Source organism: Zootoca vivipara, chromosome 2, assembly GCF_965207765.1.
Source record: "Zootoca vivipara chromosome 2, rZooViv2.hap1.1, whole genome shotgun sequence".
In the NCBI taxonomy this organism is placed as follows: Eukaryota; Metazoa; Chordata; class Lepidosauria; order Squamata; family Lacertidae; genus Zootoca; species Zootoca vivipara.
The window spans coordinates 207517-232384 of record NC_142584.1 but is presented as its reverse complement, the minus strand read 5'-3'; the positions used below and the strand labels follow the sequence as shown (position 1 = coordinate 232384).

Here is a 24868-nt window from a genome sequence, read left to right as displayed (position 1 = left end):
ACTTCTGAGATTTCCAAACCAACCAAATTCAGTAGCCATGCAAAACTAGATTGGATTGAAGCACTAAATGATATACTGGTAACTCTCACATAAACCATGTTCCAGGAAATTTATATTATTCACAGAAAAATGGCCCAGAAAGCCAACTTCCAAGCTATCCAAATGAACCCAATTGAAATCACATTGGACCAGATGGGAGTGATGTAGTAAGCCACAAAATCTACAGAAACCATGTTCTGTTTCCAGGCAAAATGTGTATTTCAGGAAAGGGACCCGGAATGCAATTTTACAAGCCATTCAAATAGCTCGTTCTTGTGTTGGGGTGGTACCCTTTCCCCTCGGGTGGCAAAATGGGACACCCTGTCCCTGTCCCTGGCCAGGCCCTTCTGCTCTGTTCTGCTTGAGCTTGAGAAGAGGAGAATCCTGTACTGGAATGGTTCAGATTGAGGCCGAGAGGGAGGCGTGGATGTAAGTAGATCAACCTGAGGAGGTGTGTTTTATATGAGAGCCTCAACCATTCCTCTAAGCTGTCTAGTGGTACCTCTGGTTACGAACTTCCTTTGTTCCGGAGGTCTCTTCTTAACCTGAAACCTGAGGTACCACTTTAGCTAATGGGGCTTCCCGCTGGGGTCAAGTTCTTAACCCGAGGTACTACTTCTGGGTTAGCAGAGTCTGTAACCTGAAGAGTTTGTAATTTGATTTGGCCACTTCTGTGTTTGTTGCTCTGTTTTGTTTCTGGGGGTGGGGGCAGGGGAGGAAGGGGAATGCCATGGCAGCTGCCCACAGAGACCCTCCATTTCTCGTTTTCTGTTGGGAGCTCTTTATTTCCTCTGTTGGGTCTAGCTGAGCACATAGCAGGGGGTGAACTAGATGCAATTCTGTGATTCTATGATTTATGACATTTGCACCCTGCCTGCGCCTCCAAGGAGCTCAAGGCGGCGCACAGTGCCCTCTCCTCCCTTTTTTAATCATCCACAACAACCCTGCGAGGTACGCCAGGCGGAGGTGAGGGAGCGAGTGACCGGCCCTGGGAAACATGCGAGGCCGAGGTGCGATCTGAACCCAGGCCCCGCCCAGCCTGACGCTCTAACTCCTGCACCACGCTGCCTCTCTCCGGGGCTCCTTTTCCGGCCCCGCCTCCCTCTCAATTCGGCGCATCGAGCCTTTAAGTCGCCTCGCCGCTTCTCACCCCTTTCTAGCTCTACGGCTACCAAAGGAAGACACGCATGCGTCGGAGTAAACCAACAGCCCAACCCCCTCCCCGAAAAGAAACGGACGAGCCGGCTTCCCAGAAGGCTCTTGGGCCAAGGGCGGGCGGGACGCCGGCGCGCATGCGTGGCGGCGGGCTAGTTTGACTCTGGCGGCGGCGGCGACGTCGAAATGGCGGCGGCGGCGGCGTCTCGTCCCGGCAGGTGACTGAGGGAAGCGACAGGGAGCCCGGCCGGGGGCTGCTTCCGCGCCTCGGTCTTTCGGGCGGCGGGGGCGGGGCGCTATTTGACGGGGCGAAGGCCGTGTCCGTGGCCTCTCAGGGCAAACCCCGCCGCGCCTTTGAGGGAGGGATCCCAAGAGGTCATCCAGCCCAACCCCGAGCGATGCAGAGGGAGGCGCAGAAATAGGCAGGCAAAGCAGAGAGGCGGGCGGGGCGCTGTTCTGTGTGAAGCTGGTTATGACCCTCTTTATTTGGAAAATGTTCCATTTTAAGGAAGGGTTTGTTTCTGTGGCTGCCTGGTGTCTCCTTTGCGAGCGCTGCTCTTGGCGGTCTTGCTTTTCTTGATGCTGTTTTTAATTATGTTTGTGTTATTTTATTTACAAATGTGTAACCTACACTTTCATAGATATACTGTATAGCAAGATGGGCTACAATATAAATAATAAAAACAACGGCAATAGCCTTAAAAGCAAAATAAAAGCATCAATAAATACTGATTGGAATTATATATAAAACCCACCCATATTGTAAAAGCCTGCCTAAACAAAAAAAGTTTTCAAAGGGATGATTCCTGCCAAGGACAGGGCTTGCCAAGGGAAAGGCTCCCTCCCTCCCGGAGACCACCCAACCTGAGGGTTTCATTGGTGCTGTTTTTTGTTTCCTTGGCTTCATAAGGTGTTTTGACTAACCTTTTGGAGGGGAAGAATGGGGTTGAATATTTAAAAATAAATAAAATTCACTACAGGAAATGCTAATGAGAACACAGATGTGTAACATGTAGGTGTTTTGCAAAAGTTAAGTGGAAGGTGAATTGGTCCTAAGTTGTGGGAGCAGAATGAGATGTGGGAGAAATGCAAGAAGCCTAAGGCTTAATTTTTGTTGTTGTTGAACTTTTCAGTACAGAAGACAGTCTTCCAAAGGGCATCACCCAACAGGTAACACAAGTGTTCTTTACCAGCTATAAACTGCATAAAACTTAATGTCGCAATAACAAATTCCAAGCAATCCATACTTAGGGTTGCAAGGCTTTCCTGATGAATTCTTCATTTAAATAGTAGCAAGAAAATTGGAAACCCAACAGGCACAGCATTTTTGAGAATGCTGCACCTGTTCAGTTGCTGCAGCTGTTAAAAGACATTAAGCTATGCTAAAACATACAGGGTGGCAGTCCAATTTGTACTGTAGGCCAATGTGTGTGAGCCAGTTAATAAAATAAGTATCTGTACATGACAAAAAGACATGCCCATTTCTTTGTAGCAGGAAAGTGGAATGTTTAGTGTGAAGTGTATCTGTAACACAAATGACAGCTCTGGCTATGCAGTTCCCTTTTTTGAAAAACAAAAACAAAAAACATGTCCTAATACCTTCTAGTGCAGTTGGTAAAAGGTAAAGGGACCCCTGACCATTAGGTCCAGTCGTGACCGACTCTGGGGTTGCAGCGCTCATCTCGCGTTATTGGCCGAGGGAGCCGGCGTACAGCTTCCTGGTCATGTGGCCAGCATGACAAAGCCACTTCTGGTGAACCAGAGCAGCACACGGAAACGCTGTTTACCTTCCCTATTTATCTGCTTGCACTTTGACGTGCCTTCGAACTGCTAGGTTGGCAGGAGCTGGGACCGAGCAACGGGAGCTCACCCCGTCGTGGAGATCTGAACCGCCGACCTTCTGATCGGCAAATCCTAAGTGCTGTGGTTTAACCCACAGCGCCACCCGTGCAGTTGGGTACATGTGTGTATTATGTGAAATTGGGGCACTAATGTTTGAGGTCACGTCTGATTTTGGACAGTGTTGCAGGAAGGCATTTCTAATATTTTCTTCAAGGGTAGCCTTACTTTTCTTTTTTAACTTATAGTGTGAGATTCCTATTTTTTGATGTAATTTTTAAATGCTCACTTTTTGCTCCAGATGTGGATCACATATGGAATGTAGTTTAATGGGAATGTGATGCATTTATAACCATACTGGAATATAAACAGTGTTCCTTTTCTAGTTTCTTGTCACAATGGCTGCCTAAATCTCCAGGCATTGGTTGTTACAGCTGCCCTTTGTGTTATTGGGTTTTGCTTGTGTTTCAATGGATGGATCATTGTTGCTTTTGGATTTGCCTTCATATTTGTAAGCCACAATCTGAGGCTTTAATCCTGTGCAAATTTTACTGGGTTGTATCCAGTGAATTTGTCCCATAAGGACTTCATTTTACACAATGGGACTTGCCTCCCTCTTATCTACCCACCCTCCCATTCTGTTTTGGCCCTGCCCTGTCCATAGCTGCCAGGTTATCCCTTTTTTTAAGGGATTTTCCATTATGCTGAATAGGCTTCCTCGCGAGAAAAGGGAAAACTTGGCAGCTATGGCCCTGTCCAACTGTCTGGAGGAGATTTGGGAGCTGTGGGCGTGTAAGGAAAGGAAGTCATGTTGCTCAGAGGGAGGGAGGATCTTGCGCTAATGGGACAACGTCATCGGATACAACACACTGAATTTGATGGGACTGCTTGCTTCCATGTAAAATGTGTGCAGGATTCGGCTTTAAATGATTTAACAAGTTATTACATTGAGCATTGAAGGTTGGGCTTACATCATTGCAAAACCTGTAGAATCCTGTGAGGAGGAAAAAAATGTCTGATAATAATTGTGTAATGAGAAATATTCATTTTTTGTTTAGAACTCTACTCAAGAAAATCAACCTGGCTTTGAAGATAGAAAAAATGTTGCAGCATTAGGTAAATAAATTGATAGATTTTGAATTGCTTTGCACGGTTACTGTATGCATGGATGCTTTGTTGCCGAGGCAGGAGAAACTGAACAGTATATTTCCAGTTATTAAAAGATAAAATTGTGATTGAAGGGGAAAATGTAATATTTTGATAGCTCAAAAATATGCCAACTAAACTCTGCTAATAAGGTAAGAAGCTGGGATGTATGCAGAGAATTCTGTATCCTCTGTATCCACCACAGGACTTCTTAGAATCTCACTGCCCTTGAATTGTAGTTTAGGTTGCAGGCCTCTGCAACCTAGGAATAAACTCCACTGATGGTAATGGGGAGATCAGCAAATAAAAACAAATATATTGATGATTGAAATTGGTTGCCTTAAACTTGTACATCTTCAGCTCATAAGCATTGCTTTCCCCGTTGAGGCTCTTCCCTCAACTGGGATGCTTTGAATTAAAAGCACTAAACCAGACAACAAGGCTGTCAGGGTGGTATTAAGCAAGCAGGGATACCATTTAGCGATTTTTATTTTCCAACCTCCCATCTTCCTGGGGAGGCTTACCTGGCCATTCCATAGAGTCCTTTTGCAAACCTTTTTTTGTACTGACACAACTCTAGGTTCATTTTATATGGCCATTGCTGCTGCTGCTGCTGCTCCTGCAATTCTATTTGCCATTGTGTAGACTTTGTACTTCAGATCTGTACTTCATAGTATTTCAAGTTTTTTGTTTAGCATTTCCTCTTTTCCCTTCTTTCTAGAAAATGTTTGCAGTCAGGAGAAAACGGAGGCTGGATGTGCTTCTGAGCCAGATAACATTAGATTCAGCTGTGGTATCCAGAGTGACCCAGGAGCCAGTCACACTAAGGTGTTAGCAGAAGCTGGCAAGAGAAAATGCAATCTAAGTCCCAGTCCAAACGAAGGGGATGCCAATGGCCCCAGCCCTAAGAAAGCATCTCTGCAGAAACTTGGTCCTTCTACTTCATTTAACCAATCCTTTGACCATCTCCCTAACCCACGAGTCATGCGTCATTCCTTGAATCGCTACAGTCTGAAGCTGGGCACTAATCGCCGGATGTCTCTGCCTCCTCTTCACATGGATGTTTCTGGTATGTTTTCAGCATAACGTCACAACTAAGTTACCAGTCTAGCTGCCGCATTCTGGATTAGTTGTAGTTTCTGGGTCACCTTCAAAGGTTGCCAAATGTAGAGCACATTGCAGTACAAGCGGGAGATAACCAGAGCATGCACCACTCTGGCGAGACAGTCTGCGGGCAAGTAGGGTGTCAGCTTGCGTACCAGATGGAGCTGGTAGACAGCTGCCCTGGATACAGAATTGACCTGCACCTCCAAGGACAGCTGTGAGTCCAAAATGACTCGCAGGCTGTGCACCTGGTCCTTCAGGGGCACAGTTACCCCATTCAGGACCAGGGAGTCCTTCACACCAGCCCGCCCCTGTCCCCCAAGAGCAGTACTTTGGTCTTGTCAGGATACAATCTCAATCCAGTAGCCGCCATCCATCCTCCAACCACCTCCAGGCACTCACACAGGACCTGCACTGCCTTCACTGGTTCCGAGTTAAAAGAAAGGTAGAGCTGGGTATTACTCGCATATTAATGGACACCTGAAGTGAAGACACGAGTCGGAGGGTTGATGCATGTGAGCTGTGGACGTAACAACCTGGAAATGCAAGCTTGGCAGAGCCCTTTTTATTAGCACAAATGCACACGTGTAGGAACAGTCTGACCTTTAGGTCCTTTACATCATGAGCTGACACATACGTTTCCTCTGGTGTTTGCGAGACTTGCTCCACCACGTCATGTTCCCACCAAGTGGGAAGTGAGCCATGCCCTTCCAAAGGGAGGCAAAGGTCACAGACAGGACACGGTAGACTACTGAGAAAGCCAAGGGTGAGAGTGAGGGCATGATGTGCAGATGCCTCACGCCCAAAGGTCAGGCTATGGCCTGCCAGGGGAAGGTGTGCCTCACGCCGCCTGTCAAATCCCTACAGACACCCAGCCCAAACTCCCTGATGGTTTCTCCCAGTGGCTTCATGTAGATGTTAAAAAGCATGGGGGAGAGGACAGAACCCTGAGGCACCCCACAAGTGAGGGCTCAGGGGTCTGAACACTCACCCCCCATTTTCTGGACACCGCCCAGGAGGGAGGAGTGGAACCACTGTATAACAGTGCTCCCAGCTCCTCTAGAAGGTCCAGAAGGAAGTTATGTATCAAAAGCCGCTGAGAGATCCAGCAGAACTAGGAAACAGCTTTCACCCTTGTACCTAGGCCGCCGGAGATCATCGGCCAGTGCGGCCACGGTAGTTGAAACTATAGAAGAAATATTCAATTACTTACAACAGCAGCTAAATGTATTATCCCTGAGCAGATGCGACCCTGCATTGACTGGACTCAGTACTTCCATAAAAAGGGCCTTCTGTTCTCTGGATAAAATTAATGTGCTCAGCTACATATAGGCCTCTCACAGGTCTGGTACATATGTAACACTTGTTCTCTGCAAACCATGATTTTCAATTTGGGAATCAACCTCAGAAGCACAGACCTCTGTGGAATGATTTCCCTTCCTCCTCCCTGGTGTTTATAATAGTTTTATGTTACATGTGTGCTATTGCAAACAATACCTAACAAATCAGGTCCCCAGAAGGCACAACCACCTCAAATGATGGTTTCATTCGATCTCAGGAAAAACTGGCTTGCAGTGGTGCACTTGGGCTTCTGTTGTAGGTGACTCATAGGAACACACTGCCCATTGTTGATCTTTATTTACTTCCTACATGAGTATTGCAGTTTTTCCTTAAAAATCCATGATGTTGCGGAGGTGTGCCCCCCCCCAAAAAAACAGGAGAAAAAATAATTATATTTTGTAGGTTTTGACTGAAGATAGTGGATTGTTTGCAGTTGATGACCATTTTGCGTGAGGGTTGTTCCCTGTCACCTCACATGTTGGCGGAACCCACATAAGTACATCCTACCCTGCCCTATTGCGCCCTTTTAATGACATTTTTGGTGACATTTATTTATTTTTAAAAAATAATTTTTATTACAATTTTTTCCAGAATACACAGAAAGATACAGACAGAGAAAGACACAACATAAAAAACACTACAAAAAGATAAATACATAACAAAAAATTCCTACTCCTATTTTCCTCTCACCTTTTATATATAGGGACCCCCTCGGGCCCCCATCCACTGTGGTTCTTTAACATACACTATTTTAGCAATTTCTATACCAATTTGTTCACCTTGTCTTATCTTATTTTATACTTTACATCTTACATATTCATCATCTCCACAGTTTGATTTCAGCCTACTTCTAATCTTGGTATATAACTTTTACATATTTTTTAAAATACAACTTAACATCTTTCCATTCTTCTTCTATCGCTTCTTCCCCCCGGTTGCAGATTCTTCCGGTCATCTCAGCCAGTTCCATAAACTCCATCATCTTCATCTGCCAGTCATCGATAGTTGGTATTGCATGGGTTTTCCAGTTCTTTGCTAATAAGATTCTTGCTGCTGCTGTGGCATACATTAAAAAATTGACATTTCTCTTAGGGATCTCTTTACCTACTATGCCCACTAGAAATGCCTCTGGTTTTTTCACAAATGTGTTTTTCAACACCTTCTTCATTTCATTATAAATCTTTTCCCAGAAGTCACTTACTAGTGGGCACGTCCACCACATGTGGTAAAAGGAACCTTCCTCCTTCTTACATTTCCAACATTTATTATCATGTGTATGGTAAATCTTAGCTAACTTTACTGGTGTATGATACCATCTGTACATCATTTTCATTATGTTTTCTCTTAGCAAACTACATGCAGTAAACTTAATATTCTCTTGCCATAATTTTTCCCATTCCTCTATCATGATGTTGTGACCAACATCCTTTGCCCACAAGATCATAACATTTTTTTGTTTGTTCATTTTTCGTATGCCACTCAAGCAGCAATTTATACATTCTGGAAAGTATTTTCGTCTTTTTGGTGACATTTATGGTCGCTTCTGGGTTCAGTGCTGCATGTGATTGTGAGTCTTTTGGACAGGCATTAACCGCTCATCACTTGTAGTGTGTTCTGGATGGTAGCTGGAAGTGGCTTGTTTCTCGATAAGATGGCAGTTATGGCTGCACTGTTATGTCCAAATAGTGCACTTCCTGCATGGACTAGTAGAGACTTGTGTTAATGGCAGGATGAAATCCATTGTGGGAAATCTCTTTCAGGCAATTCTCTAATTTGTGTTACTCTTAATGGTGCAATGCTATTATACGTGTCTGGAGGTAAGTATTGTGATTAGTGGGTCTTACTCCCAGGCAAGTGTGTGTAGGATTGCAGGCCCGGTCAGTCACAAATGCTGGGCATAATGGGGAGCCAGATGAGATATCCATAGTAGTGTTATCGATGTGAAGAAACAATCTGTCTCCACATCTGATAAAATTGTGGTGGATGGCAAATGGTTACAGCTTAGCAGTCAGGTATGCTTTGATTACACAACTATTTAATGTACTGTACAGTACTGAAAAGATGTTAAAAATGCACAATTGAATTATCTGGCTAGTGTTATTGGACTTTAAGTGGTATTGTGCTTAACTTTCAGAACTAAGTAAAGCAATCAGCCTGGACTTGCCAGAGACAGACAGAATGGTGGAACTTCTTCACTCCAGCTTCCGGGTAAGGCTGTCTGTCTCACAAAAAGGCTCTCCATTCTAGCCTCTCCTTTCTACTCTTTATTAGTTGTTGCTGCTGACCTTTAAAGCCCTAAACAGCCTCAGCCTTGTGTACTTGAAGGAGCACTGGGGTACATCTCCCGAGGGCCTTCTGGTGGTTCCCTCAGTGCGAGAAACGAAGTTATAGAGAACCAGGCAGAGGGCCTTCTCTGTAGTGGCACCCACCCTGAAGGCAGCCCTGTATAGGGAAGCCTTTTAGCATGTAATGTTTATAATGCTTTTATATTTGTTGGAAGTAAACAACAACAATATTAATAATTTATTATTTATACCCCCTCCATCTGGCTGGGTTTCTCTCTCTCTCTTTAAAAAAAATATTTTTATTGAAACAACTTTCTAACAAGACAGTTTGTAAATCAACATCCCCCCCCTTTATTCCCTCCCATCACTCCCTCTCCCACCCTCCAAGGACTTCCCTCAGCTCCCCTCTCTGGTTTGTTTATACCGTGTTTCTCCGAAAATAAGCCATACCCCGAAAATATGCCATACTCCAAAAATAAGCCATACGCCGAAAATAAGCCATAGTGATAGGCTTAATAAAAAATAACTTAATAAAAAAATACTTAATAAAAAAAAAAAGACATCCCCTGAAAATAAGCCACCGTGGTTTTTTTTTTAAGGAAAAATAAATATAAGACGGTGTGTTATTTTTGGAGAAACACGGTACATATGGTTCTCTGCATGTTGTAAAATTGTACGTAGTATCATTACCTTATCTATCATCTGTTCTACTAATAAATTTGTGGATGTTTATTCAAAACCTGCCAAGGAGTCCAAATCCTTTTATTGTCTTTTTAAGTAACTTCCTTAAAGTCACGGTTGTCCTTCTCACGTAGTTTACTAGTGGTGTATGTTAACTTTGCCAGTTCCGCATAGCTCATCAGTATTTCTTGCCATTGTTCTTTTGTTGGGATTTCGTCTGTCTTCCATCTTCCATCTTTGTGCTAACAAGACTCTTGCCGCTCTTGTAGCATAGATAAATAAATTATTTGTTTCCCTTGGCAGGTCTTGTCTTAAGATCCCTAACAAAAATGCTTATGGTTTTTTTTTACAAATGTAATTTTGAATATTTTTTCAATTTTTTTCCAATTCATTATATATTCATTATATATCCTCCTAATACATCTCATTTAATTGTCCGTAATGTAACCAACTCTGAAAATGTTCTTTAATTTCATCATACTCTTTTAATTTCCATTTTCCTTCTTGATCTCTCAATAAGTCTCTCTATATGTAGGCCACTTTCCCTTTTTACCAAGCGGTTTGAGTAACGAAGCTTCCTGATTTCCTGATTATTTGATTGTAGAATCCTTTATGTACTTTCCCTTTCCCGTACCATAAGTATACATGCCATCCATATCTGTTATTGTGACTGTCAGGGGACCTCCCTACAGGGAGCCTCCCCCCCCCATCATCCTGAGTAGCACTTCGCCTAGCGAGAGCAGCAGCAGCAGCGGGTCAGGTGGGGGGAATGAGGATGGGAGCGGAATGGAGAAGGCATGGCTCAGCGATGTATCAGAGCCCCTGCACCGCTAGCCGCAACAATCCCATGACAGTGACCTTCCAAATCTAATGCTTCTTCCTTTTCCAGTTTTATCCAGTCCCTAATCCACACCAAACATGCAGCCTCGTAGTACAATTTAAAGTATGGGAGGGCAAAGCCTCCTCTTTCTTTTGTATCTGTAAGTATCTTATGTTTAATCCTTGGCCTTTTGCCCCACCCCCCACCCCAGACAAACTTAGAAATATCCTTTTGCAATCTTTTGAGACAATCATCCTTAACCATTATGTGACTGTCTGAAAAAGACAGAGCATTTTTGGCAATACATTCATTTTCACCGCCACAATTTTTCCTAGTAGGGAAAGGTTCATTCCTCCCCATAACCTGTTTCCCCTTTTTTAATACGCAGCCATGGCGGGGTTTTAAGCATTTGAGAAATATAAGACATACCCCGAAAATAAGCCATACTTCCGCGCCATGGAAACCAACCCCCACAGGCACCTCCACTCACAGAGTCACTCCATGCGGCTGGCACTCCAAGAGCGCGATCAGCTATGGAGCGGCACTCCAAGAGCTCCGTTTAACAGCTGATCGCGCTCCCGCCCTGCTGGCTACATCCCCGCACTCCGCCTTCTCGTCCACCGCCGTCCCTGCCGCTTCTGTGCTTGCCGCCACCGCTGGGCGGCACCGGTGGCTGCTGCAGCGCTGAGCACTCAAGAGAGCCCAGCAGCGCCCTGAGCCGAAAAAACCGTACCGGTAATAAATAAAAAAAGACATCCCATCCTGTGTTTTTTGAGGGGAAAAAGTTATAAGACGGTGTCTTTAAAAAGGGGAAACACGGTATTTCTAAGTTTCTTTTTATCTCACACCATACTTTTTCATAATTCTATTTCTTGCTGTTAACCATATCCCTAAATATTTTATGTTTTTGTGAATTTCTATCTCCATATTTTGCGCCAAATCTTTTTTCTCTTCTTTTAAATTTTTAATAATTTAGTTTTAATTTTATTTTATTTAAATCCTGCTACTTCCCCGAATTCTTGAATTTTCTCTATTACCCTAGGGAGAGAATTTTTTGGATCTTCTACCGTAATTACTAAATCATCAGCAAAGACTTTCAATTTAAATTGTTTTTTCCCAATTTTTATCCCTATAATCTCTTTGTCTGCTCTTCTATTTCTTGCAAGTACTTCCAGGACCAAGATAAACAGTAACGGTGATAGCGGGCATCCTTGCCTGGTTCCTTTTTGTATCTTGCATTCATAGAATCATAGAATCATAGAGTTGGAAGAGACCACAAGGGCCATCCAGTCCAACCCCCTGCCAAGCAGGAAACACCATCATTCGTTATCACCTGGTTTACAATGAATTTCTCATTTTGTTCTGAATATATTGCTTGTATTCCTTCTGGAAATTTATATCCACAATTAATTTCTTAAAACATTTTTTTCATGAAATCCTAAGAAACATTATCAAAAGCTTTTTCAGCATCTTCTAAACATCGTGGCTGCTTTTTCTAATACTTTCTGTTTTACTACCTCCTGTTTTTGTTTCTCTGCCACGTCTGTTCTCAAAACAATTGCTTAGAGAACACTTCTGTCTCAAGGTCTTTTCTCCTCCTTATCTCTTTCCCACTCTTAAGCTTGTATATAGATATTCCCCCACCAGTACTATCCCAACACAGTATGTCTCAACAGTTTCACTTTTAAGTAAGTTTCAGACAATTCAAAAATAGTTCAAAATAAAAGGAAAGCTTATATATATATACAACATTTAACAGAAAAGAAACAAATGTTTTCACAGTCCACAAATGATGTTGCGTTGTCCCCTTGATGGTAATCTGGTGCTTTCAAAGTTTCTGGTAATCCAAAATGGTCCTGCTATTCAGAAAAATCCTATATGTTCCACACAAAAGTTAAATTTGTACTCCAAATTGTATTTGTAATCCTGATGGTATTTAGAATCCAAATGGTTTTTGTAATCCAGTTTGCAGTGCTCTCCTCAGTTTTTTCCCAATAAGTGGCCCTGCTCATTTAAAACTTTTTCCCCCTACTCCCACTCTCCCAGGCACATCTCCTCCCTGAGATTACTCCGTTATGGAAAAGTGTTCCCCTGTTGAGCTTTGGTAGGATTTTCCAAGATCCAGGTCCTTTCAATTTTATTTTATTTTTTCAGTCCTTTAGATACTTTCATTCATGAAGACAACTTCAGCTTTCATAAAAAATTGAAGTTACTACAATTCCTTCAGATGTTCCCCCTTAGAAGTTCAAAGAACAACAGTTTCTTTTTCCAACAAAGAGATGGATTGTTAATTAGTAGCTAAGTGCAGCTTTCAAAGTAATAAAAGGACTGATGTGTTTCCAAATGTCTCTAGTCTCATTCACAAGTCTGTACTGCAGAATCTATCCGTCAGAAGACAGAAGTTGGCTCCCTTTTTAGTTTCTGTCTTTGCCAAATTTAATTTTCATCCAAAATCTTTAACTTTAAAGTCCACAAAGCTTGGCAATAAATACCTTGTTTAGAAGGTCTGCTGCTTCAGGTGGCGGATTGTGGTTTCAGCTGTTCTGGGCTGCAGTAGAGCCACGGGCAGACTCAAGCTGCTTCTCTCTCCCCCCCCCCCCCCGCTGCCAATGCAGCGATGAGGCTCCGCGAACGCAGCGAGTCTCTTCCTTGCCCAGCTGGTCCCCTCGGCTCCCCACTGTTCCGTGAGGATTTTTGGAGGGGTTGCCTAACCCTGGCACTCCTTCATGGCGAAGGGGCTTGAATAACTCAGAGAAGGTATGAGCTATGCCGTGCAGGACCACCCAAGACGGACAGGTCATAGTGGAGAATTTTGACCAAACGTGATCCACCTGGAGCAGGAACCGGCAAGCCACTCCAGTATCCCTGCCAAGAAAACTCCATGGACAAAGACAACAGACATATAAAAGTTATGATGCTGGAAGATGAGCCTCTCAGGTCGGAAGGCGTCCAACATGCTACTGAGGAAGAGCGGAGGACAAGTGCAAGTAGATTCAGAGCTGATGAAGCGGCTGGGCCAAAGCCGAAAGGTTGCTCAGCTGCGGTTATGCCTGGAAGCGAAAGGAAAATCCAATGCTGTAAAGAAAAATATTGCATAGTGTCAGAGGTTGTTACGGCTACTCTTGAGTAACGACTCTCCACATACTTGTCTTTAACAGAGTCTTTATTGGTGCATGTTATTTACAGTGTAGTGAGCTGTCGGTTTCATGTCCTCTCATTCCGTTTCAGAATCCGGCACTGCCCCTTGTCGCGACTTTGACCAACATAACAGCCTCGGGACAGTGAATCTCCTCCCCTTTCTCCTCCTCCTTAATTCCGGTGCTGGGGGAAAGGGTCTATGCTCCGTCTTTTCCCTGTCCCCCCTTTCCGCCTCTCTCTCTTCCCGCCTGTGGAGCAGGGGCTCTCCCATGCTGCCGGAGACCTGGCACTCTCTCTCTGCTTCCTGACTGGCCCCTTCAGACCCCGCGCTTTCATGGCTGCTTGGGGACGAACTGCTCCTGATGAGAGGGGGAGGTTCTCTGTAATCTCTCCCCCTTACACATAGGAACCTGGAATGTAAGAAGCTACGAACATGAGTGACCAAACTGCAGCGGATGACAGGAGTGCCTGGCGTGCTCTGGTCCATGGTGTCACAAAGAGTCGGACACGACTAAACGACTAAACAACCACAACAACTAACCCTGGCAAGCACCCCCTGCTCAGAAAGCCCGGCTGCGGTCATCTGTTACTTGGACGATACGCTCCTCGCCACCATTTCCTTTTGCAGGCAAACCGGAAGCCTTTCTTGTGCTATTTGATATCTGCCTTGTTCCCTTCTAGTAGTTCTGTTAATACACTGTTCTCTATCTGAATGCTATGAACACTATGGAAGCAAATGCCCCCACTCACAAACATTTTTCTTTCCCTCCCTCCTAGTACTCTGCCCGGAAACTTGAATGCTCATTAAAGCAAACTGATGGTTTTGATCCTGAAACTTTTGAACAGAAAGGTAGGTCAGTTGACTTAAACAAAGAAAAAGTGTGGCATAGCTGAAGGATGCGTGGAAGTCAGTTTTATTGGGGGCCTAGAAATTATTCATGACTGCCTTGGAACTGAAGTAGCTTTGCAAGACGCAGGCCAGTAGTCCATTGCTGCTGTTATACACTTTTGCTTTCCCTATAACCCCATTGCTTTAAATTGTTGAGCTTCAATTCTGGTGAAGTAATTGAGAAAGCTAGGACATCTGTTAAGGATTTGCCATAGGTGCATAGGAAATCCTGTGCAATACAGTAAGTCCACAACTTATGTGTGTTTAGCTTGTGTGCATTTAGCTTTAGTTCTGTGGCAGAAAGAGAGAAAAGGGGTCAGGGTTCTGGGAAGAATGACTTTGGCAACCCCACCTGTCATGGAACCCATTGAATTTTGACTATACACGGTTTTGGCCTTAGGTGCGATCCCTGGAAGCTCACCCCGTGTAAGTTGCATGCTTCCTGGACTCCCATGTCAGTCTTTAGAATGCACTGGCGATCTGACTCTTCACTTTCAGTGAACACTTTTCCACGTTGACTTGTCTGTGGAGAAAAGCCTCAAGAGAAAGGGACTCCGAGGGAGATGCCCTGCTTGGCATGCAGAAGGTCTAAGGCTCAATCCCCAACTGGGAAAGATGTCAGAAACTTCATTCCTGTGTGCTTTGGAACCTCTGTTCATTGCAGGGAATTCTGAGGTGTATTCTGGGGTGCATACCTGGTTCACACAGTGTTCTAGCTAGGAATAGGAAATGAACTTACTCTAGGTCAGGCATCCCCAAACTTTGGCCCTCCAGATGTTTTGGACTACAATTCCCATCATGCATGACCACTGGTCCTGTTAACTAGGGATCATGGGAGTTGTAGGCCAAAACATCTGGAGGGCCGCAGTTTGGGGATGCCTGCTCTAGGTGACCATGGTTCCATTTGCCTGGTACTGTCTACTCCAGGGGTGGGGAGCCTTAGCACTCTGTATGTTGCTGAACTACAACACGCCTCAGCCAGCAGGGCCATATAAGGCTAATAGGAGTTGTAGCCCTGCAAGGAGAGAGAGCCAGAGATTGCACCCAGAGGACTTCTCTAACGCTTAACCTTAACTGCATGCAAAACTGAGCCATTGACCCTGCTGTCACATTATGTGAACATAGAACATACACCCAAGAGCGCACACAACACATTCTGATAGTTGCATTGCGAAGGAAGGTTAGAAATGTTTGGCAAGCTGACTTGCTCCCTGGAACAGAGATGGAAAACAACTGTTTCAGCCCATATTAAGTTGGAATTTTTGTTTGCTATGATTTCTCTTTATCTCTACCTTCAGTGAACCTGCTTTCGGAAGATCTGAACCACTGTACAAAGAAACTCAAACTAGATGGAACTCTGCAAAAATGCCTTGAGGACTCCCATGGGTAATGGCTCCTTGCCCTTTGTCCCAATCGTGTTGAGCGATCCTACTTTGTACTTAACACAATCCTGGGTTGGTTGCCTTCTTGGTTTTCACCTCTTCACATGAAGCTGTCACTCAGGCTAGTAAAATCTCAGCTAAGCTTCAGGCAATGGCCTAGGAACAGCACCAGAAACTGCTTTTTTAAACAGCAGAGCAAGATACAGTAAACCCACAATTTGCACACATTTAATTTGTGCGCCTTCAGTTACACATGGTAATCATCAAATTTTATGAAGGTCACAGACCAGCATAAGATAAAAACGTGTGACTAAAATACGCACATGGTAATTAAAAACAACAACAAATAGAAAGGGAGCAGGCTTCCGGGGAAAATGAGTTTGGCAATCCCACCCTTTCTTGAACCCAATGGGTTTTGACTAGAACATGATTTTGACTTCAGGTGCGATCCCCGGAACGTAACCCTCATGTTAGTCGTGGGCCCACAGTACAACGCGGCAGAATTACACTGAACTTACAAGGAGTCCCTCTGTCATATTTCATAACCATTTAAGTCTTTCTATTTTAGGGGCTTAGCAGATCCAGCGCTGAATTCCATGGTGGCTGCCTTAAAGGAGACTACAGTCAGGTAAGACCTATCTAGGCTGGCGTCTGATTTTATTTTGAGTATTTTATTCATATATCATAGAATCCTAGAGTTGGAAGAGACCACAAGGGCCATCCAGTCCAACCCCCTGCCAAGCAGGAAACACCATCAAAGCATTAATTGATCAAAGCAATAATTGATTTCCCATTGATTTCTTTGAAAGCCCACCTAGAAATGTGGCTGGAAGATTGGCTACAGTCCAGGGGCAGGCGTGGGAAAGACATGAAAATTAGTACTGGGATGATGGACAAAACTGAAGTGAAATTAAATGTAATACGGAGCAATGTGCAGACAACATCTCAAACCCAGTGGGTGTACGAAGATTTCATGAAGCTATTCCAGTTCCCAAGATGCTTCAAACAAGTTGTTCTTCAGAGGGAATAGAAATCAGTGAGCAAAAATAACTCTAAAAATACATTCTTACCCTTTGACAAGCCTTATTGTGTCTAGATGGCAATCAAGATGGGAGTTTGTTAAAAGGGAGATATTAAAAGCACAACTTCAGGCAATACCAATGAGACGGAAACATGGAAGGTGCCTAAAGAAGCCAGGCTGGCTATCTAAAGAACTTTTGACTGAGTTAAGATTTAAAAGGGATATGTACAAAAAATGGAAAAGGGGGGAAATCTCCAGAGAGGAATTCAAACATATAGCCAGCACGTGTAGAGACAAAGTCAGAAAAGCTAAAGCACAGAATGAACTCAGGCTCGCTAGAGAGGTTAAAAGCAACAAAAAGGGCTTTTATGGGTATGTCCGTAGCAAAAGGAAAAACAAGGAAACAGTGGGGTCACTCAGAGGAGAAGATGGTGAAATGCAAACAGGGGACAGAGAAAGGGCAGAACTCCTCAATGCCTTCTTTGCCTCAGTCTTCTCCAAGAAAGAAAACAATGCCCGACCTGAAGAATATGGAGCAGATGATTCAGCAGGGGAAACACAGCCCAGAATAAGTAAGGAGGTAGTACAAGAATACTTGGCTAGTTTAGATGTATTCAAGTCTCCAGGGCCAGATGAACTACATCCAAGAGTATTAAAAGAACTGGCAGAGGTGATTTCAGAACCACTGGCAATAATCTTTGAAAATTCCTGGAGAGCAGGCGAAGTTCCAGCAGACTGGAGGAGGGCAAATGTTGTCCCTATTTTCAAAAAGGGGAAAAGAGAGGACCCAAACAATGACCGCCCAGTCAGCCTGACATCAATACCAGGAAAGATTCTAGAGCAGATCATTAAGCAAACAGTCTGTGAGCACCTAGAAAGAAACTCTGTGATCACTAAAAGTCAGCATGGGTTCCTGAAAAATAAGTCATGTCAGACTAATCTGATCTCATTTTTTGACAGAATTACAAGCCTGGTAGATGAAGGGAACGCTGTGGATGTAGCCTATCTTGATTTCAGCAAGGCCTTTGACAAGGTGCCCCATGATATTCTTGTAAAGAAGCTGGTAAAATGTGGGCTAGACAATGCTACCATTCAGTGGATTTGTAACTGGCTTACTGACCGAACCCAAAGGGTGCTCATCAATGGCTCCTCCTCATCCTGGAGAGTAGTGACTAGTGGGGTGCCACAGGGTTCTGTCTTGGGCCCAGTCTTGTTCAACATCTTTATCAATGACTTGGATGATGGGCTTGAGGGCATCCTGAGCAAGTTTGCAGATGACACCAAATTGGGAGGGGTGGCTAACACCCCAGAGGACAGGATCACACTTCAGAATGACCTTAACAGATTAGACAACTGGGCCAAAGCAAACAAGATGAATTTTAACAAGGAGAAATGTAAAGTACTACACTTGGGCAAAAAAAATGAAAGGCACAAATACAGGATGGGAGACACCTGGCTTGAGAGCAGTACATGTGAAAAGGATCTAGGAGTCTTGGTAGACCACAAACTTGACATGAGTCAGCAGTGTGATGCAGCAGCTAAAAAAGCCAATGCAATTCTGGGCTGCATCAATAGGAGTATAGCATCTAGATCAAGGGAAGTAATAGTACCACTGTATTCTGCTCTGGTCAGACCTCACCTGGAGTACTGTGTCCAGTTCTGGGTACCACAGTTCAAGAAGGATACTGATAAGCTGGAACGTGTCCAGAAGAGGGCAACCAAAATGGTCAAAGGCCTGGAAACGATGCCTTATGAGGAACGGCTTAGGGAGCTGGGTATGTTTAGCCTGGAGAAGAGAAGGTTAAGGGGTGATATGATAACCATGTTCAAATATATAAAAGGATGTCATATAGAGGAGGGAGAAAGGTTGTTTTCTGCTGCTCCAGAGAAGCGGACACGGAGCAACGGATTCAAACTACAAGAAAGAAAATTCCACCTAAACATTAGGAAGAACTTCCTGACAGTAAGAGCTGTTTGGCAGTGGAATTTGCTGCCAAGGAGTGTGGTGGAGTCTCCTTCTTTGGAGGTCTTTAAGCAGAGGCTTGACAGCCATCTGTCAGGAATGCTTTGATGGTGTTTCCTGCTTGGCAGGGGGTTGGACTGGATGGCCCTTGTGGTCTCTTCCAACTCTATGATTCTATGATTCTATGATTCTAAGTATTTTATTCATATATCATAGAATCATAGAGTTGGAAGAGACCACAAGGGCCATCCAGTCCAACCCCCTGCCAAGCAGGAAACACCATCAAAGCATTCTTGACATATGGCTGTCAAGCCTCTGCTTAAAGACCTCCAAAGAAGGAGACTCCACCACACGCCTTGGCAGCAAATTCCAGTATCTTGGAACTTCTCGATAACTTGCAGAGGAGTATAAATTATGTGCAATCTTGTCCCATCAGAACACAGCTACTCAGTCCTGCCCTGCTTGTAGGGCTTACTAGAAGCTGAATAAAAGAAAGTCCTTCACACGGCACATGTTGTTGTTGTTTTAGTCATTCAGTCGTGTCAGAGGTTCTTGCGGCTACTCTTGAGTAACGGCGCTCCACACCTGCTTGTCTTTAAGGTGCAAAGAGTCTGGAAAACATGCCTGCTTAGCCTGAGTCAGAACCTCGCAATGGCTTCTTTCTGTTTTGCGCCCACCATAACAGCTTGGGAACCCCAAAGTGCCTCCCTCCCGTCCTACAGAGTGCCATGCGCCTCAATTCAGGCGTCGGGGGGGAAGGGCCGTCCTTCTGACTGCTCTCCCGTCATTTCCTCCCCAGCTGCCTCCTTCTCTACTCGGTGTTGAGGCTCTTTCATGCTGCTAGAGCCTCTTCCCTCCCTCTCTGCTTCCTGACTCCTATAATCTGATCCACTACTCGACTTACTGCTCTGAGAGGAACTCGGCCTGATGAGGGGCGGCTCTTCCCTATAAGCCCTCCCCCTTACAAGTCGTGTCCGACTCTTCATGATCCCATGGACCAGAGCACGCCAGGCACTCCTGTCTTGCACTGCCTCCCGCAGTTTGGCCAAACTCATGTTCGTAGCTTTGAGAACACTGTCCAACCATCTCGCCCTCTGTCGTCCCCTTCTCCTTGTGCCCTCCATCTTTCCCAACATCAGGGTCTTTTCCAGGGAGTCTTCTCTTCTCATGCGGTGGCCAAAGTATTGGAGCCTCAGCTTCAGGATCTGTACTTCCAGTGAGCACTCGGGGCTGATTTCCTTCAGAATGGAGAGGTTTGATCTTCTAGCAGTCCATGGGACTCTCAAGAGTCTCCTCCAGCACCATAATTCAAAAGCATCAATTCTTCGGCGATCAGCCTTCTTTATGGTCCAGCTCTCACTTCCATACATCACTACTGGGAAAACCATAGCTTACTCTATGGACCTTTGTCGGCAAGGTGATGTCTCTGCTTTTTAAGATGCTGTCATTTAAGAGGCTTTTTAAGAGGCTTGTCATTGCTTTTCTCCCAAGAAGCAGGCGTCTTTTAATTTCGTGACTGCTGTCACCATCTGCAGCGATCAAGGAGCCCAAGAAAGTAAAATCTCTCACTGCCTCCATTTCTTCCCCTTCTATTTGCCAGGAGGTGATGGGACCAGTGGGCATGATCTTGGTTTTTTTGATGTTGAGCTTCAGACCATATTTTGCGCTCTCCTCTTTCACCCTCATTAAAAGTTTCTTTAATTCCTCCTCACTTTCTGCCATCAAGGTTGTGTTATCAGCATATCTGACGTTGTTGATATTTCTTCCGGCAATCTTAATTCTGGCTTGGGAATCATCCAGTCCACGGCACATACCGGTAGTTAAAATACGCAGCTCTCTTTCCCTGGAGGCAGTGATGGCCATTCAGAGGGCTTTGAAAGAGGATTAGATCTACGAAAGAGGTTGTGTTCTGCCTTCACGGACTGGAGGCAATGTTCTTCCTCCACGGTTGGAAGAAGTGTTCTTCTGAATATTAGTTGCTGGAAACCACAGGACGGGAGGGGAGGGCTTTTGTGCTCAGGCCTTGGCACTAAAGGAAACAACTTGTTGTCTTTTCTCTTCATTCTCCAGGTTCTCTGCAGAGGATCAAGCCTGGGAGGAACTGCTTCTGTCTTACCAGAAAAATGCAGAGGATATATCCAGGTTAGAGTGACCATCTTCCCTTTGACAAGGCAACTGGAGGTGGTCATAAAATTGAACTTTGAGCAGAGCACAAGTAACCAGAGGCTGTAAAATTAACTCAGTGAAAAGAAACCTGAGAAGCTTAAGGGGGGTACAAAAAGAACTAACTACGGACAGAGGTCCACAATATTTGCCTGACTTTGGTACCCAAGTCAAAATTTGTGGTTGCCAGGGCCCTGGCTCCCTAGTCATTCCTGACCTGGAAGGTCAGGGGCATTTCCTTGCTTCATTTCCTAGTTCCAAGTTTGTAGCTAGAAAAAGGTGGTGGGGAGGTAGGGGAGGGACAGGACAATTATGGTGCATCAGCAACACACTGACCAAGCAATTCAGCTGTGAAGCCGGCGAAGGGACAGGGGTTATCATGCAATTGCATGGACTATTCTTACCATGATGAAAGCAGGCTCATCATGCTTGCCAGAAGGCAGTTACACACTTATGTATGTGAACTCCTCTTCATGCTCAGTGCTAATAAAAATGTGTATGCTAGATAATAATAATAATAATAATAATAATAATAATAATAATAATAATAATAATAATAATAAATTTATTATTTATACCCCGCCCATCTGGCCGGGTTCCCCCAGCCACTCTGGGCGGCTTCCAACAAAACATTAAAATACAGAAATCCATCAAACATTAAAAGCTTCCCTAAACAGGGCTGCCTTAAGATGCCTTCTAAAGGTCTGGTAATTGTTATTCTCTTTGACCTCTGGTGGGAGGGCATTCCACAGGGTGGGCGCCACTACCGAGAAGGCCCTCTGCCTGGTTCCCTGTAACTTGGCTTCTCATAGCAAGGGAACCGCCAGAAGGCCCTCGGCGCTAGATCTCAGTGTCCGGGCAGATCAATGGGGGAGGAGACGCTCCTTCAGGTATACTGGACCGAGGCCGTTTAGGGCTTTAAAGGTCAGCACCAACACTTTGAATTGTGCTTGGAAACGTACTGGGAGCCAATGAAGGTCTTTCAGGTCCGGTGTTATGTGGTCTCGGCGGCCACTCCCAGTCACCAGTCTAGCTGCCGCATTCTGGATTAATTGCAGTTTCCGGGTCACCTTCAAAGGTAGCCCCACGTAGAGCGCATTACAGTAGTCCAAACGGGAGATAACCAGAGCATGCACTACTCTGGCGAGACAGTCCGCAGGCAGGTAGGGTCTCAGCCTGCGTAACAAATGGAGCTGATAAACAGCTGCCCTGGACACAGAATTGACCTGCGCCTCCATGGACAGCTGTGAGTCCAAAATGACTCCCAGGCTGCGCACCTGGTCCTTCAGGGGCACAGTTACCCCATTCAGGACCAGGGAGTCCTCCACGCCTGCCCGCCTCCTATCCCCCAAGAACAGTACTTCTGTCTTGTCAGGATTCAACCTCAATCTGTTAGTCGCCATCCAACCTCTGACCGCCTCCAAGCACTCCTCCCCCACCACCACTTTCTGAACACGGCCCAGGAGGAAGGAGTGAAACCACTGTATAACAGTGCCCCCAGCTCCCAAACCCTCTAGACGGTCCAGAAGGATGTTATGGTCGATGGTGTCAAAAGCCGCTGAGAGATCCAGCAGGACCAGGAAACAGCTCTTACCTTTGTCCCTAGCCCGACGGAGATCATCGACCAGTGCGACCAAGGCAGTTTCAGTCCAATGATGAGGCCTGAACCCCGACTGGAAGGGATCCAAATGGTCCGCTTCTTCCAGGTGTGCCTGGAGTTGTTCAGCTACTACTCGCTCAATCACCTTGCCCAAGAATGGAAGATTTGAGACTGGGCGATAGTTGGCCATATTGGCCGCATCTAAAGATGGTTTTTTTAGAAGCGGTTTAATAACCGCCTCTTTCAGCGGGTCTGGGAAGGCTCCCTCCCAGAGAGAAGCATTTACCAACCCGCACAGCCCATCGCCCAGCCCTTCCCGGCTAGCTTTTATAAGCCAGGATGGGCAAGGATCAAGGAGACAGGTGGTTGGTTTCACTCGTCCAAGCAGCCTGTCCACATCCTTGGAGGTAACAGATTGAAATTGATCCCACGCAACTTGACTAGACAGGACTCCCCCGCCCCGGCCCTGCTCCCATGGTGGAGTCTACCTCTTCCCGAATCTGAGCGACTTTATCTGCAAAAAACTTTGCAAAATCATTGCAGGAGATCATGTGGCCCGTACTAGGCCCGGATGGAGCAGGTGGTTCCGCTAAATTGCGAACCACCTGGAAGAGTCTCCTGCTGCTGTTTTCTGCAGATGCGATGGAGACGGTGAAGAAGGTCCTCTTCGCCGTCGCCATTGCCACTTGGTAGGCTCGAAGTTGAGCTCTAGCCCGTGTTTGGTCTGATTCAAAATGAGTTTTCCGCCACCGGCGCTCTAGCCGTCTCAACGACTGTTTCATCGCCCTCAGCTCCGGGGAAAACCACGGGGCTGTCTGGGCTCCATGCAATCGGAGAGGGTGCTTCGGAGCCAGACAGTCAATAGCCCTGGTTAACTCTACATTCCAGCGGGCCACCAGGGAATCAGCTGAAAGGCCATCGACATGGGATAAAACATCCCCTACCACTCTCTGGAAGCCAATTGGATCCATTAAGTGGCGGGGGCGGACCATCCGAATCGGTCCCACCTCCCTGCAGAGGGGAAGGGTCGCGGAGAAGTCCAGTTGCACCAGGTAGTGATCTGACCCTGGCACTTCGTTGGTTTCGCTTTTACTTAGTGTCAGATCACCAGCATCTATAGAGGTAAACACCAGGTCCAAGGTCCTAGATCAGTCTATTGGGCTGTATTGTGGCCTTGCCCCCAGATATGAGCCTATAAACTTGCTTCCTGATGTTAGTATGCTGGATGGCATCAGCTATTAAGCACTGAAACTTGACTTTTAGGCAGCTACAGGAGTACAAGTTGAAGCAAGTGCCAGAGGAGCCTTATAGCTATGCTGGGGCATCCCAGGCCCATGTACTTCAAGCCAAGCCAGACTACCAGAAAATCCTGGATTCTCAAGGAGATGTCTTTGACTACATGGAGCTAGCGGTGAGTCATCCAATGAAGCTGAATGTTTGAAGATCCAGGGCAAACAGAAATTTCACCCCAAGCTGTTGTGATGGCCACAAAGGGGATGAGCAGAATTCACAGAGGAGGAGGCTATCCATGGCTCCTAGCCACAATGGCTGTGTTCTTGTTATAGTTATTTATTTATACCCCGCCTTTTTTCCTGACGGGGCTCAAGGCAGCTTAAAGGTAAAAACTGCTAAAAACAGTCAGATAGAATTAAGGTTTAAATGGAGCAGAAGGTGGTAGGGTCCACTCACCATGGAAAGGGGGCTTCTGATTTCTATTGCTTAATAGATCTGGATGATCTTCTGAAAGGCAAATCCTAGGAAGATTCAGATTAAACTGGAGGGGAAGTCTGTCCTTTCTTGGGATCCCATTGTTGGGTTCTGACCTCTAAAATGTTTGTTTCCTCAGCTGGATAAAGTCCATCAGATGGTGAAGGTTTGTCAAAGTTATATGGAAGACGTTACACGGTATCTTCAAAAGCTATCAGTGCAACTCGGTAAGCATTTATTTTTAGCCATGTAGTGATTATGGCTGCTTAACCAGCAAATGTAAAATAGTGCCTTAAATACCCTCTCTTCTCCACATTAAGAGCATGTTCACTTGACATTTTTCTGATGCATGGGGGTGCCCCCCTGCATTAGAGAGTTGTGCAAGGGTGTATTTTGCTACATCTGCAGCATTTGGAATACACTGCGCATCCTATGTGAACTTTGTCTCAATTCCTGGATAAGTAGAAAACTGAAAGTGATTATTCTCAGATCTTACAAATTCAATTCAGATTTGATCTTTTCAGACCTACCTGTAGTTGTTTATTCCTGGGTTTTTTAAAAATATCCCTGGCTTGTAGGTCTGCTCTAATTAATA

General features: G+C 45.2%; 1 protein-coding gene across 3 annotated transcripts in view; it reads left to right on the top strand.

The window, feature by feature from the left end:
* The first annotated feature begins 1222 nt into the window (after positions 1 to 1222).
* Positions 1223 to 24868, top strand: part of DSN1 (DSN1 component of MIS12 kinetochore complex) — a 28318-nt gene continuing 4672 nt past the window's right edge. For 2 of the 3 annotated variants that reach the window (XR_015948330.1, XM_060272193.2), the window contains exons 1-11: positions 1296 to 1412; positions 2328 to 2364; positions 4092 to 4149; positions 4901 to 5248; positions 8759 to 8832; positions 14326 to 14398; positions 15736 to 15823; positions 16388 to 16447; positions 20874 to 20945; positions 23830 to 23977; positions 24413 to 24500. Coding sequence is in view for 1 of the 3 variants with exons in the window: in XM_060272193.2 (XP_060128176.1) it covers positions 1381 to 1412; positions 2328 to 2364; positions 4092 to 4149; positions 4901 to 5248; positions 8759 to 8832; positions 14326 to 14398; positions 15736 to 15823; positions 16388 to 16447; positions 20874 to 20945; positions 23830 to 23977; positions 24413 to 24500 (1078 nt within the window). In the remaining 2 variants the exon portion in view is untranslated. Of the gene's footprint in view, positions 1413 to 2327; positions 2365 to 4091; positions 4150 to 4900; positions 5249 to 8758; positions 8833 to 14325; positions 14399 to 15735; positions 15824 to 16387; positions 16448 to 20873; positions 20946 to 23829; positions 23978 to 24412; positions 24501 to 24868 lie in introns of all 3 variants that reach the window. The other variant, XR_015948329.1, reaches the window with a different exon arrangement.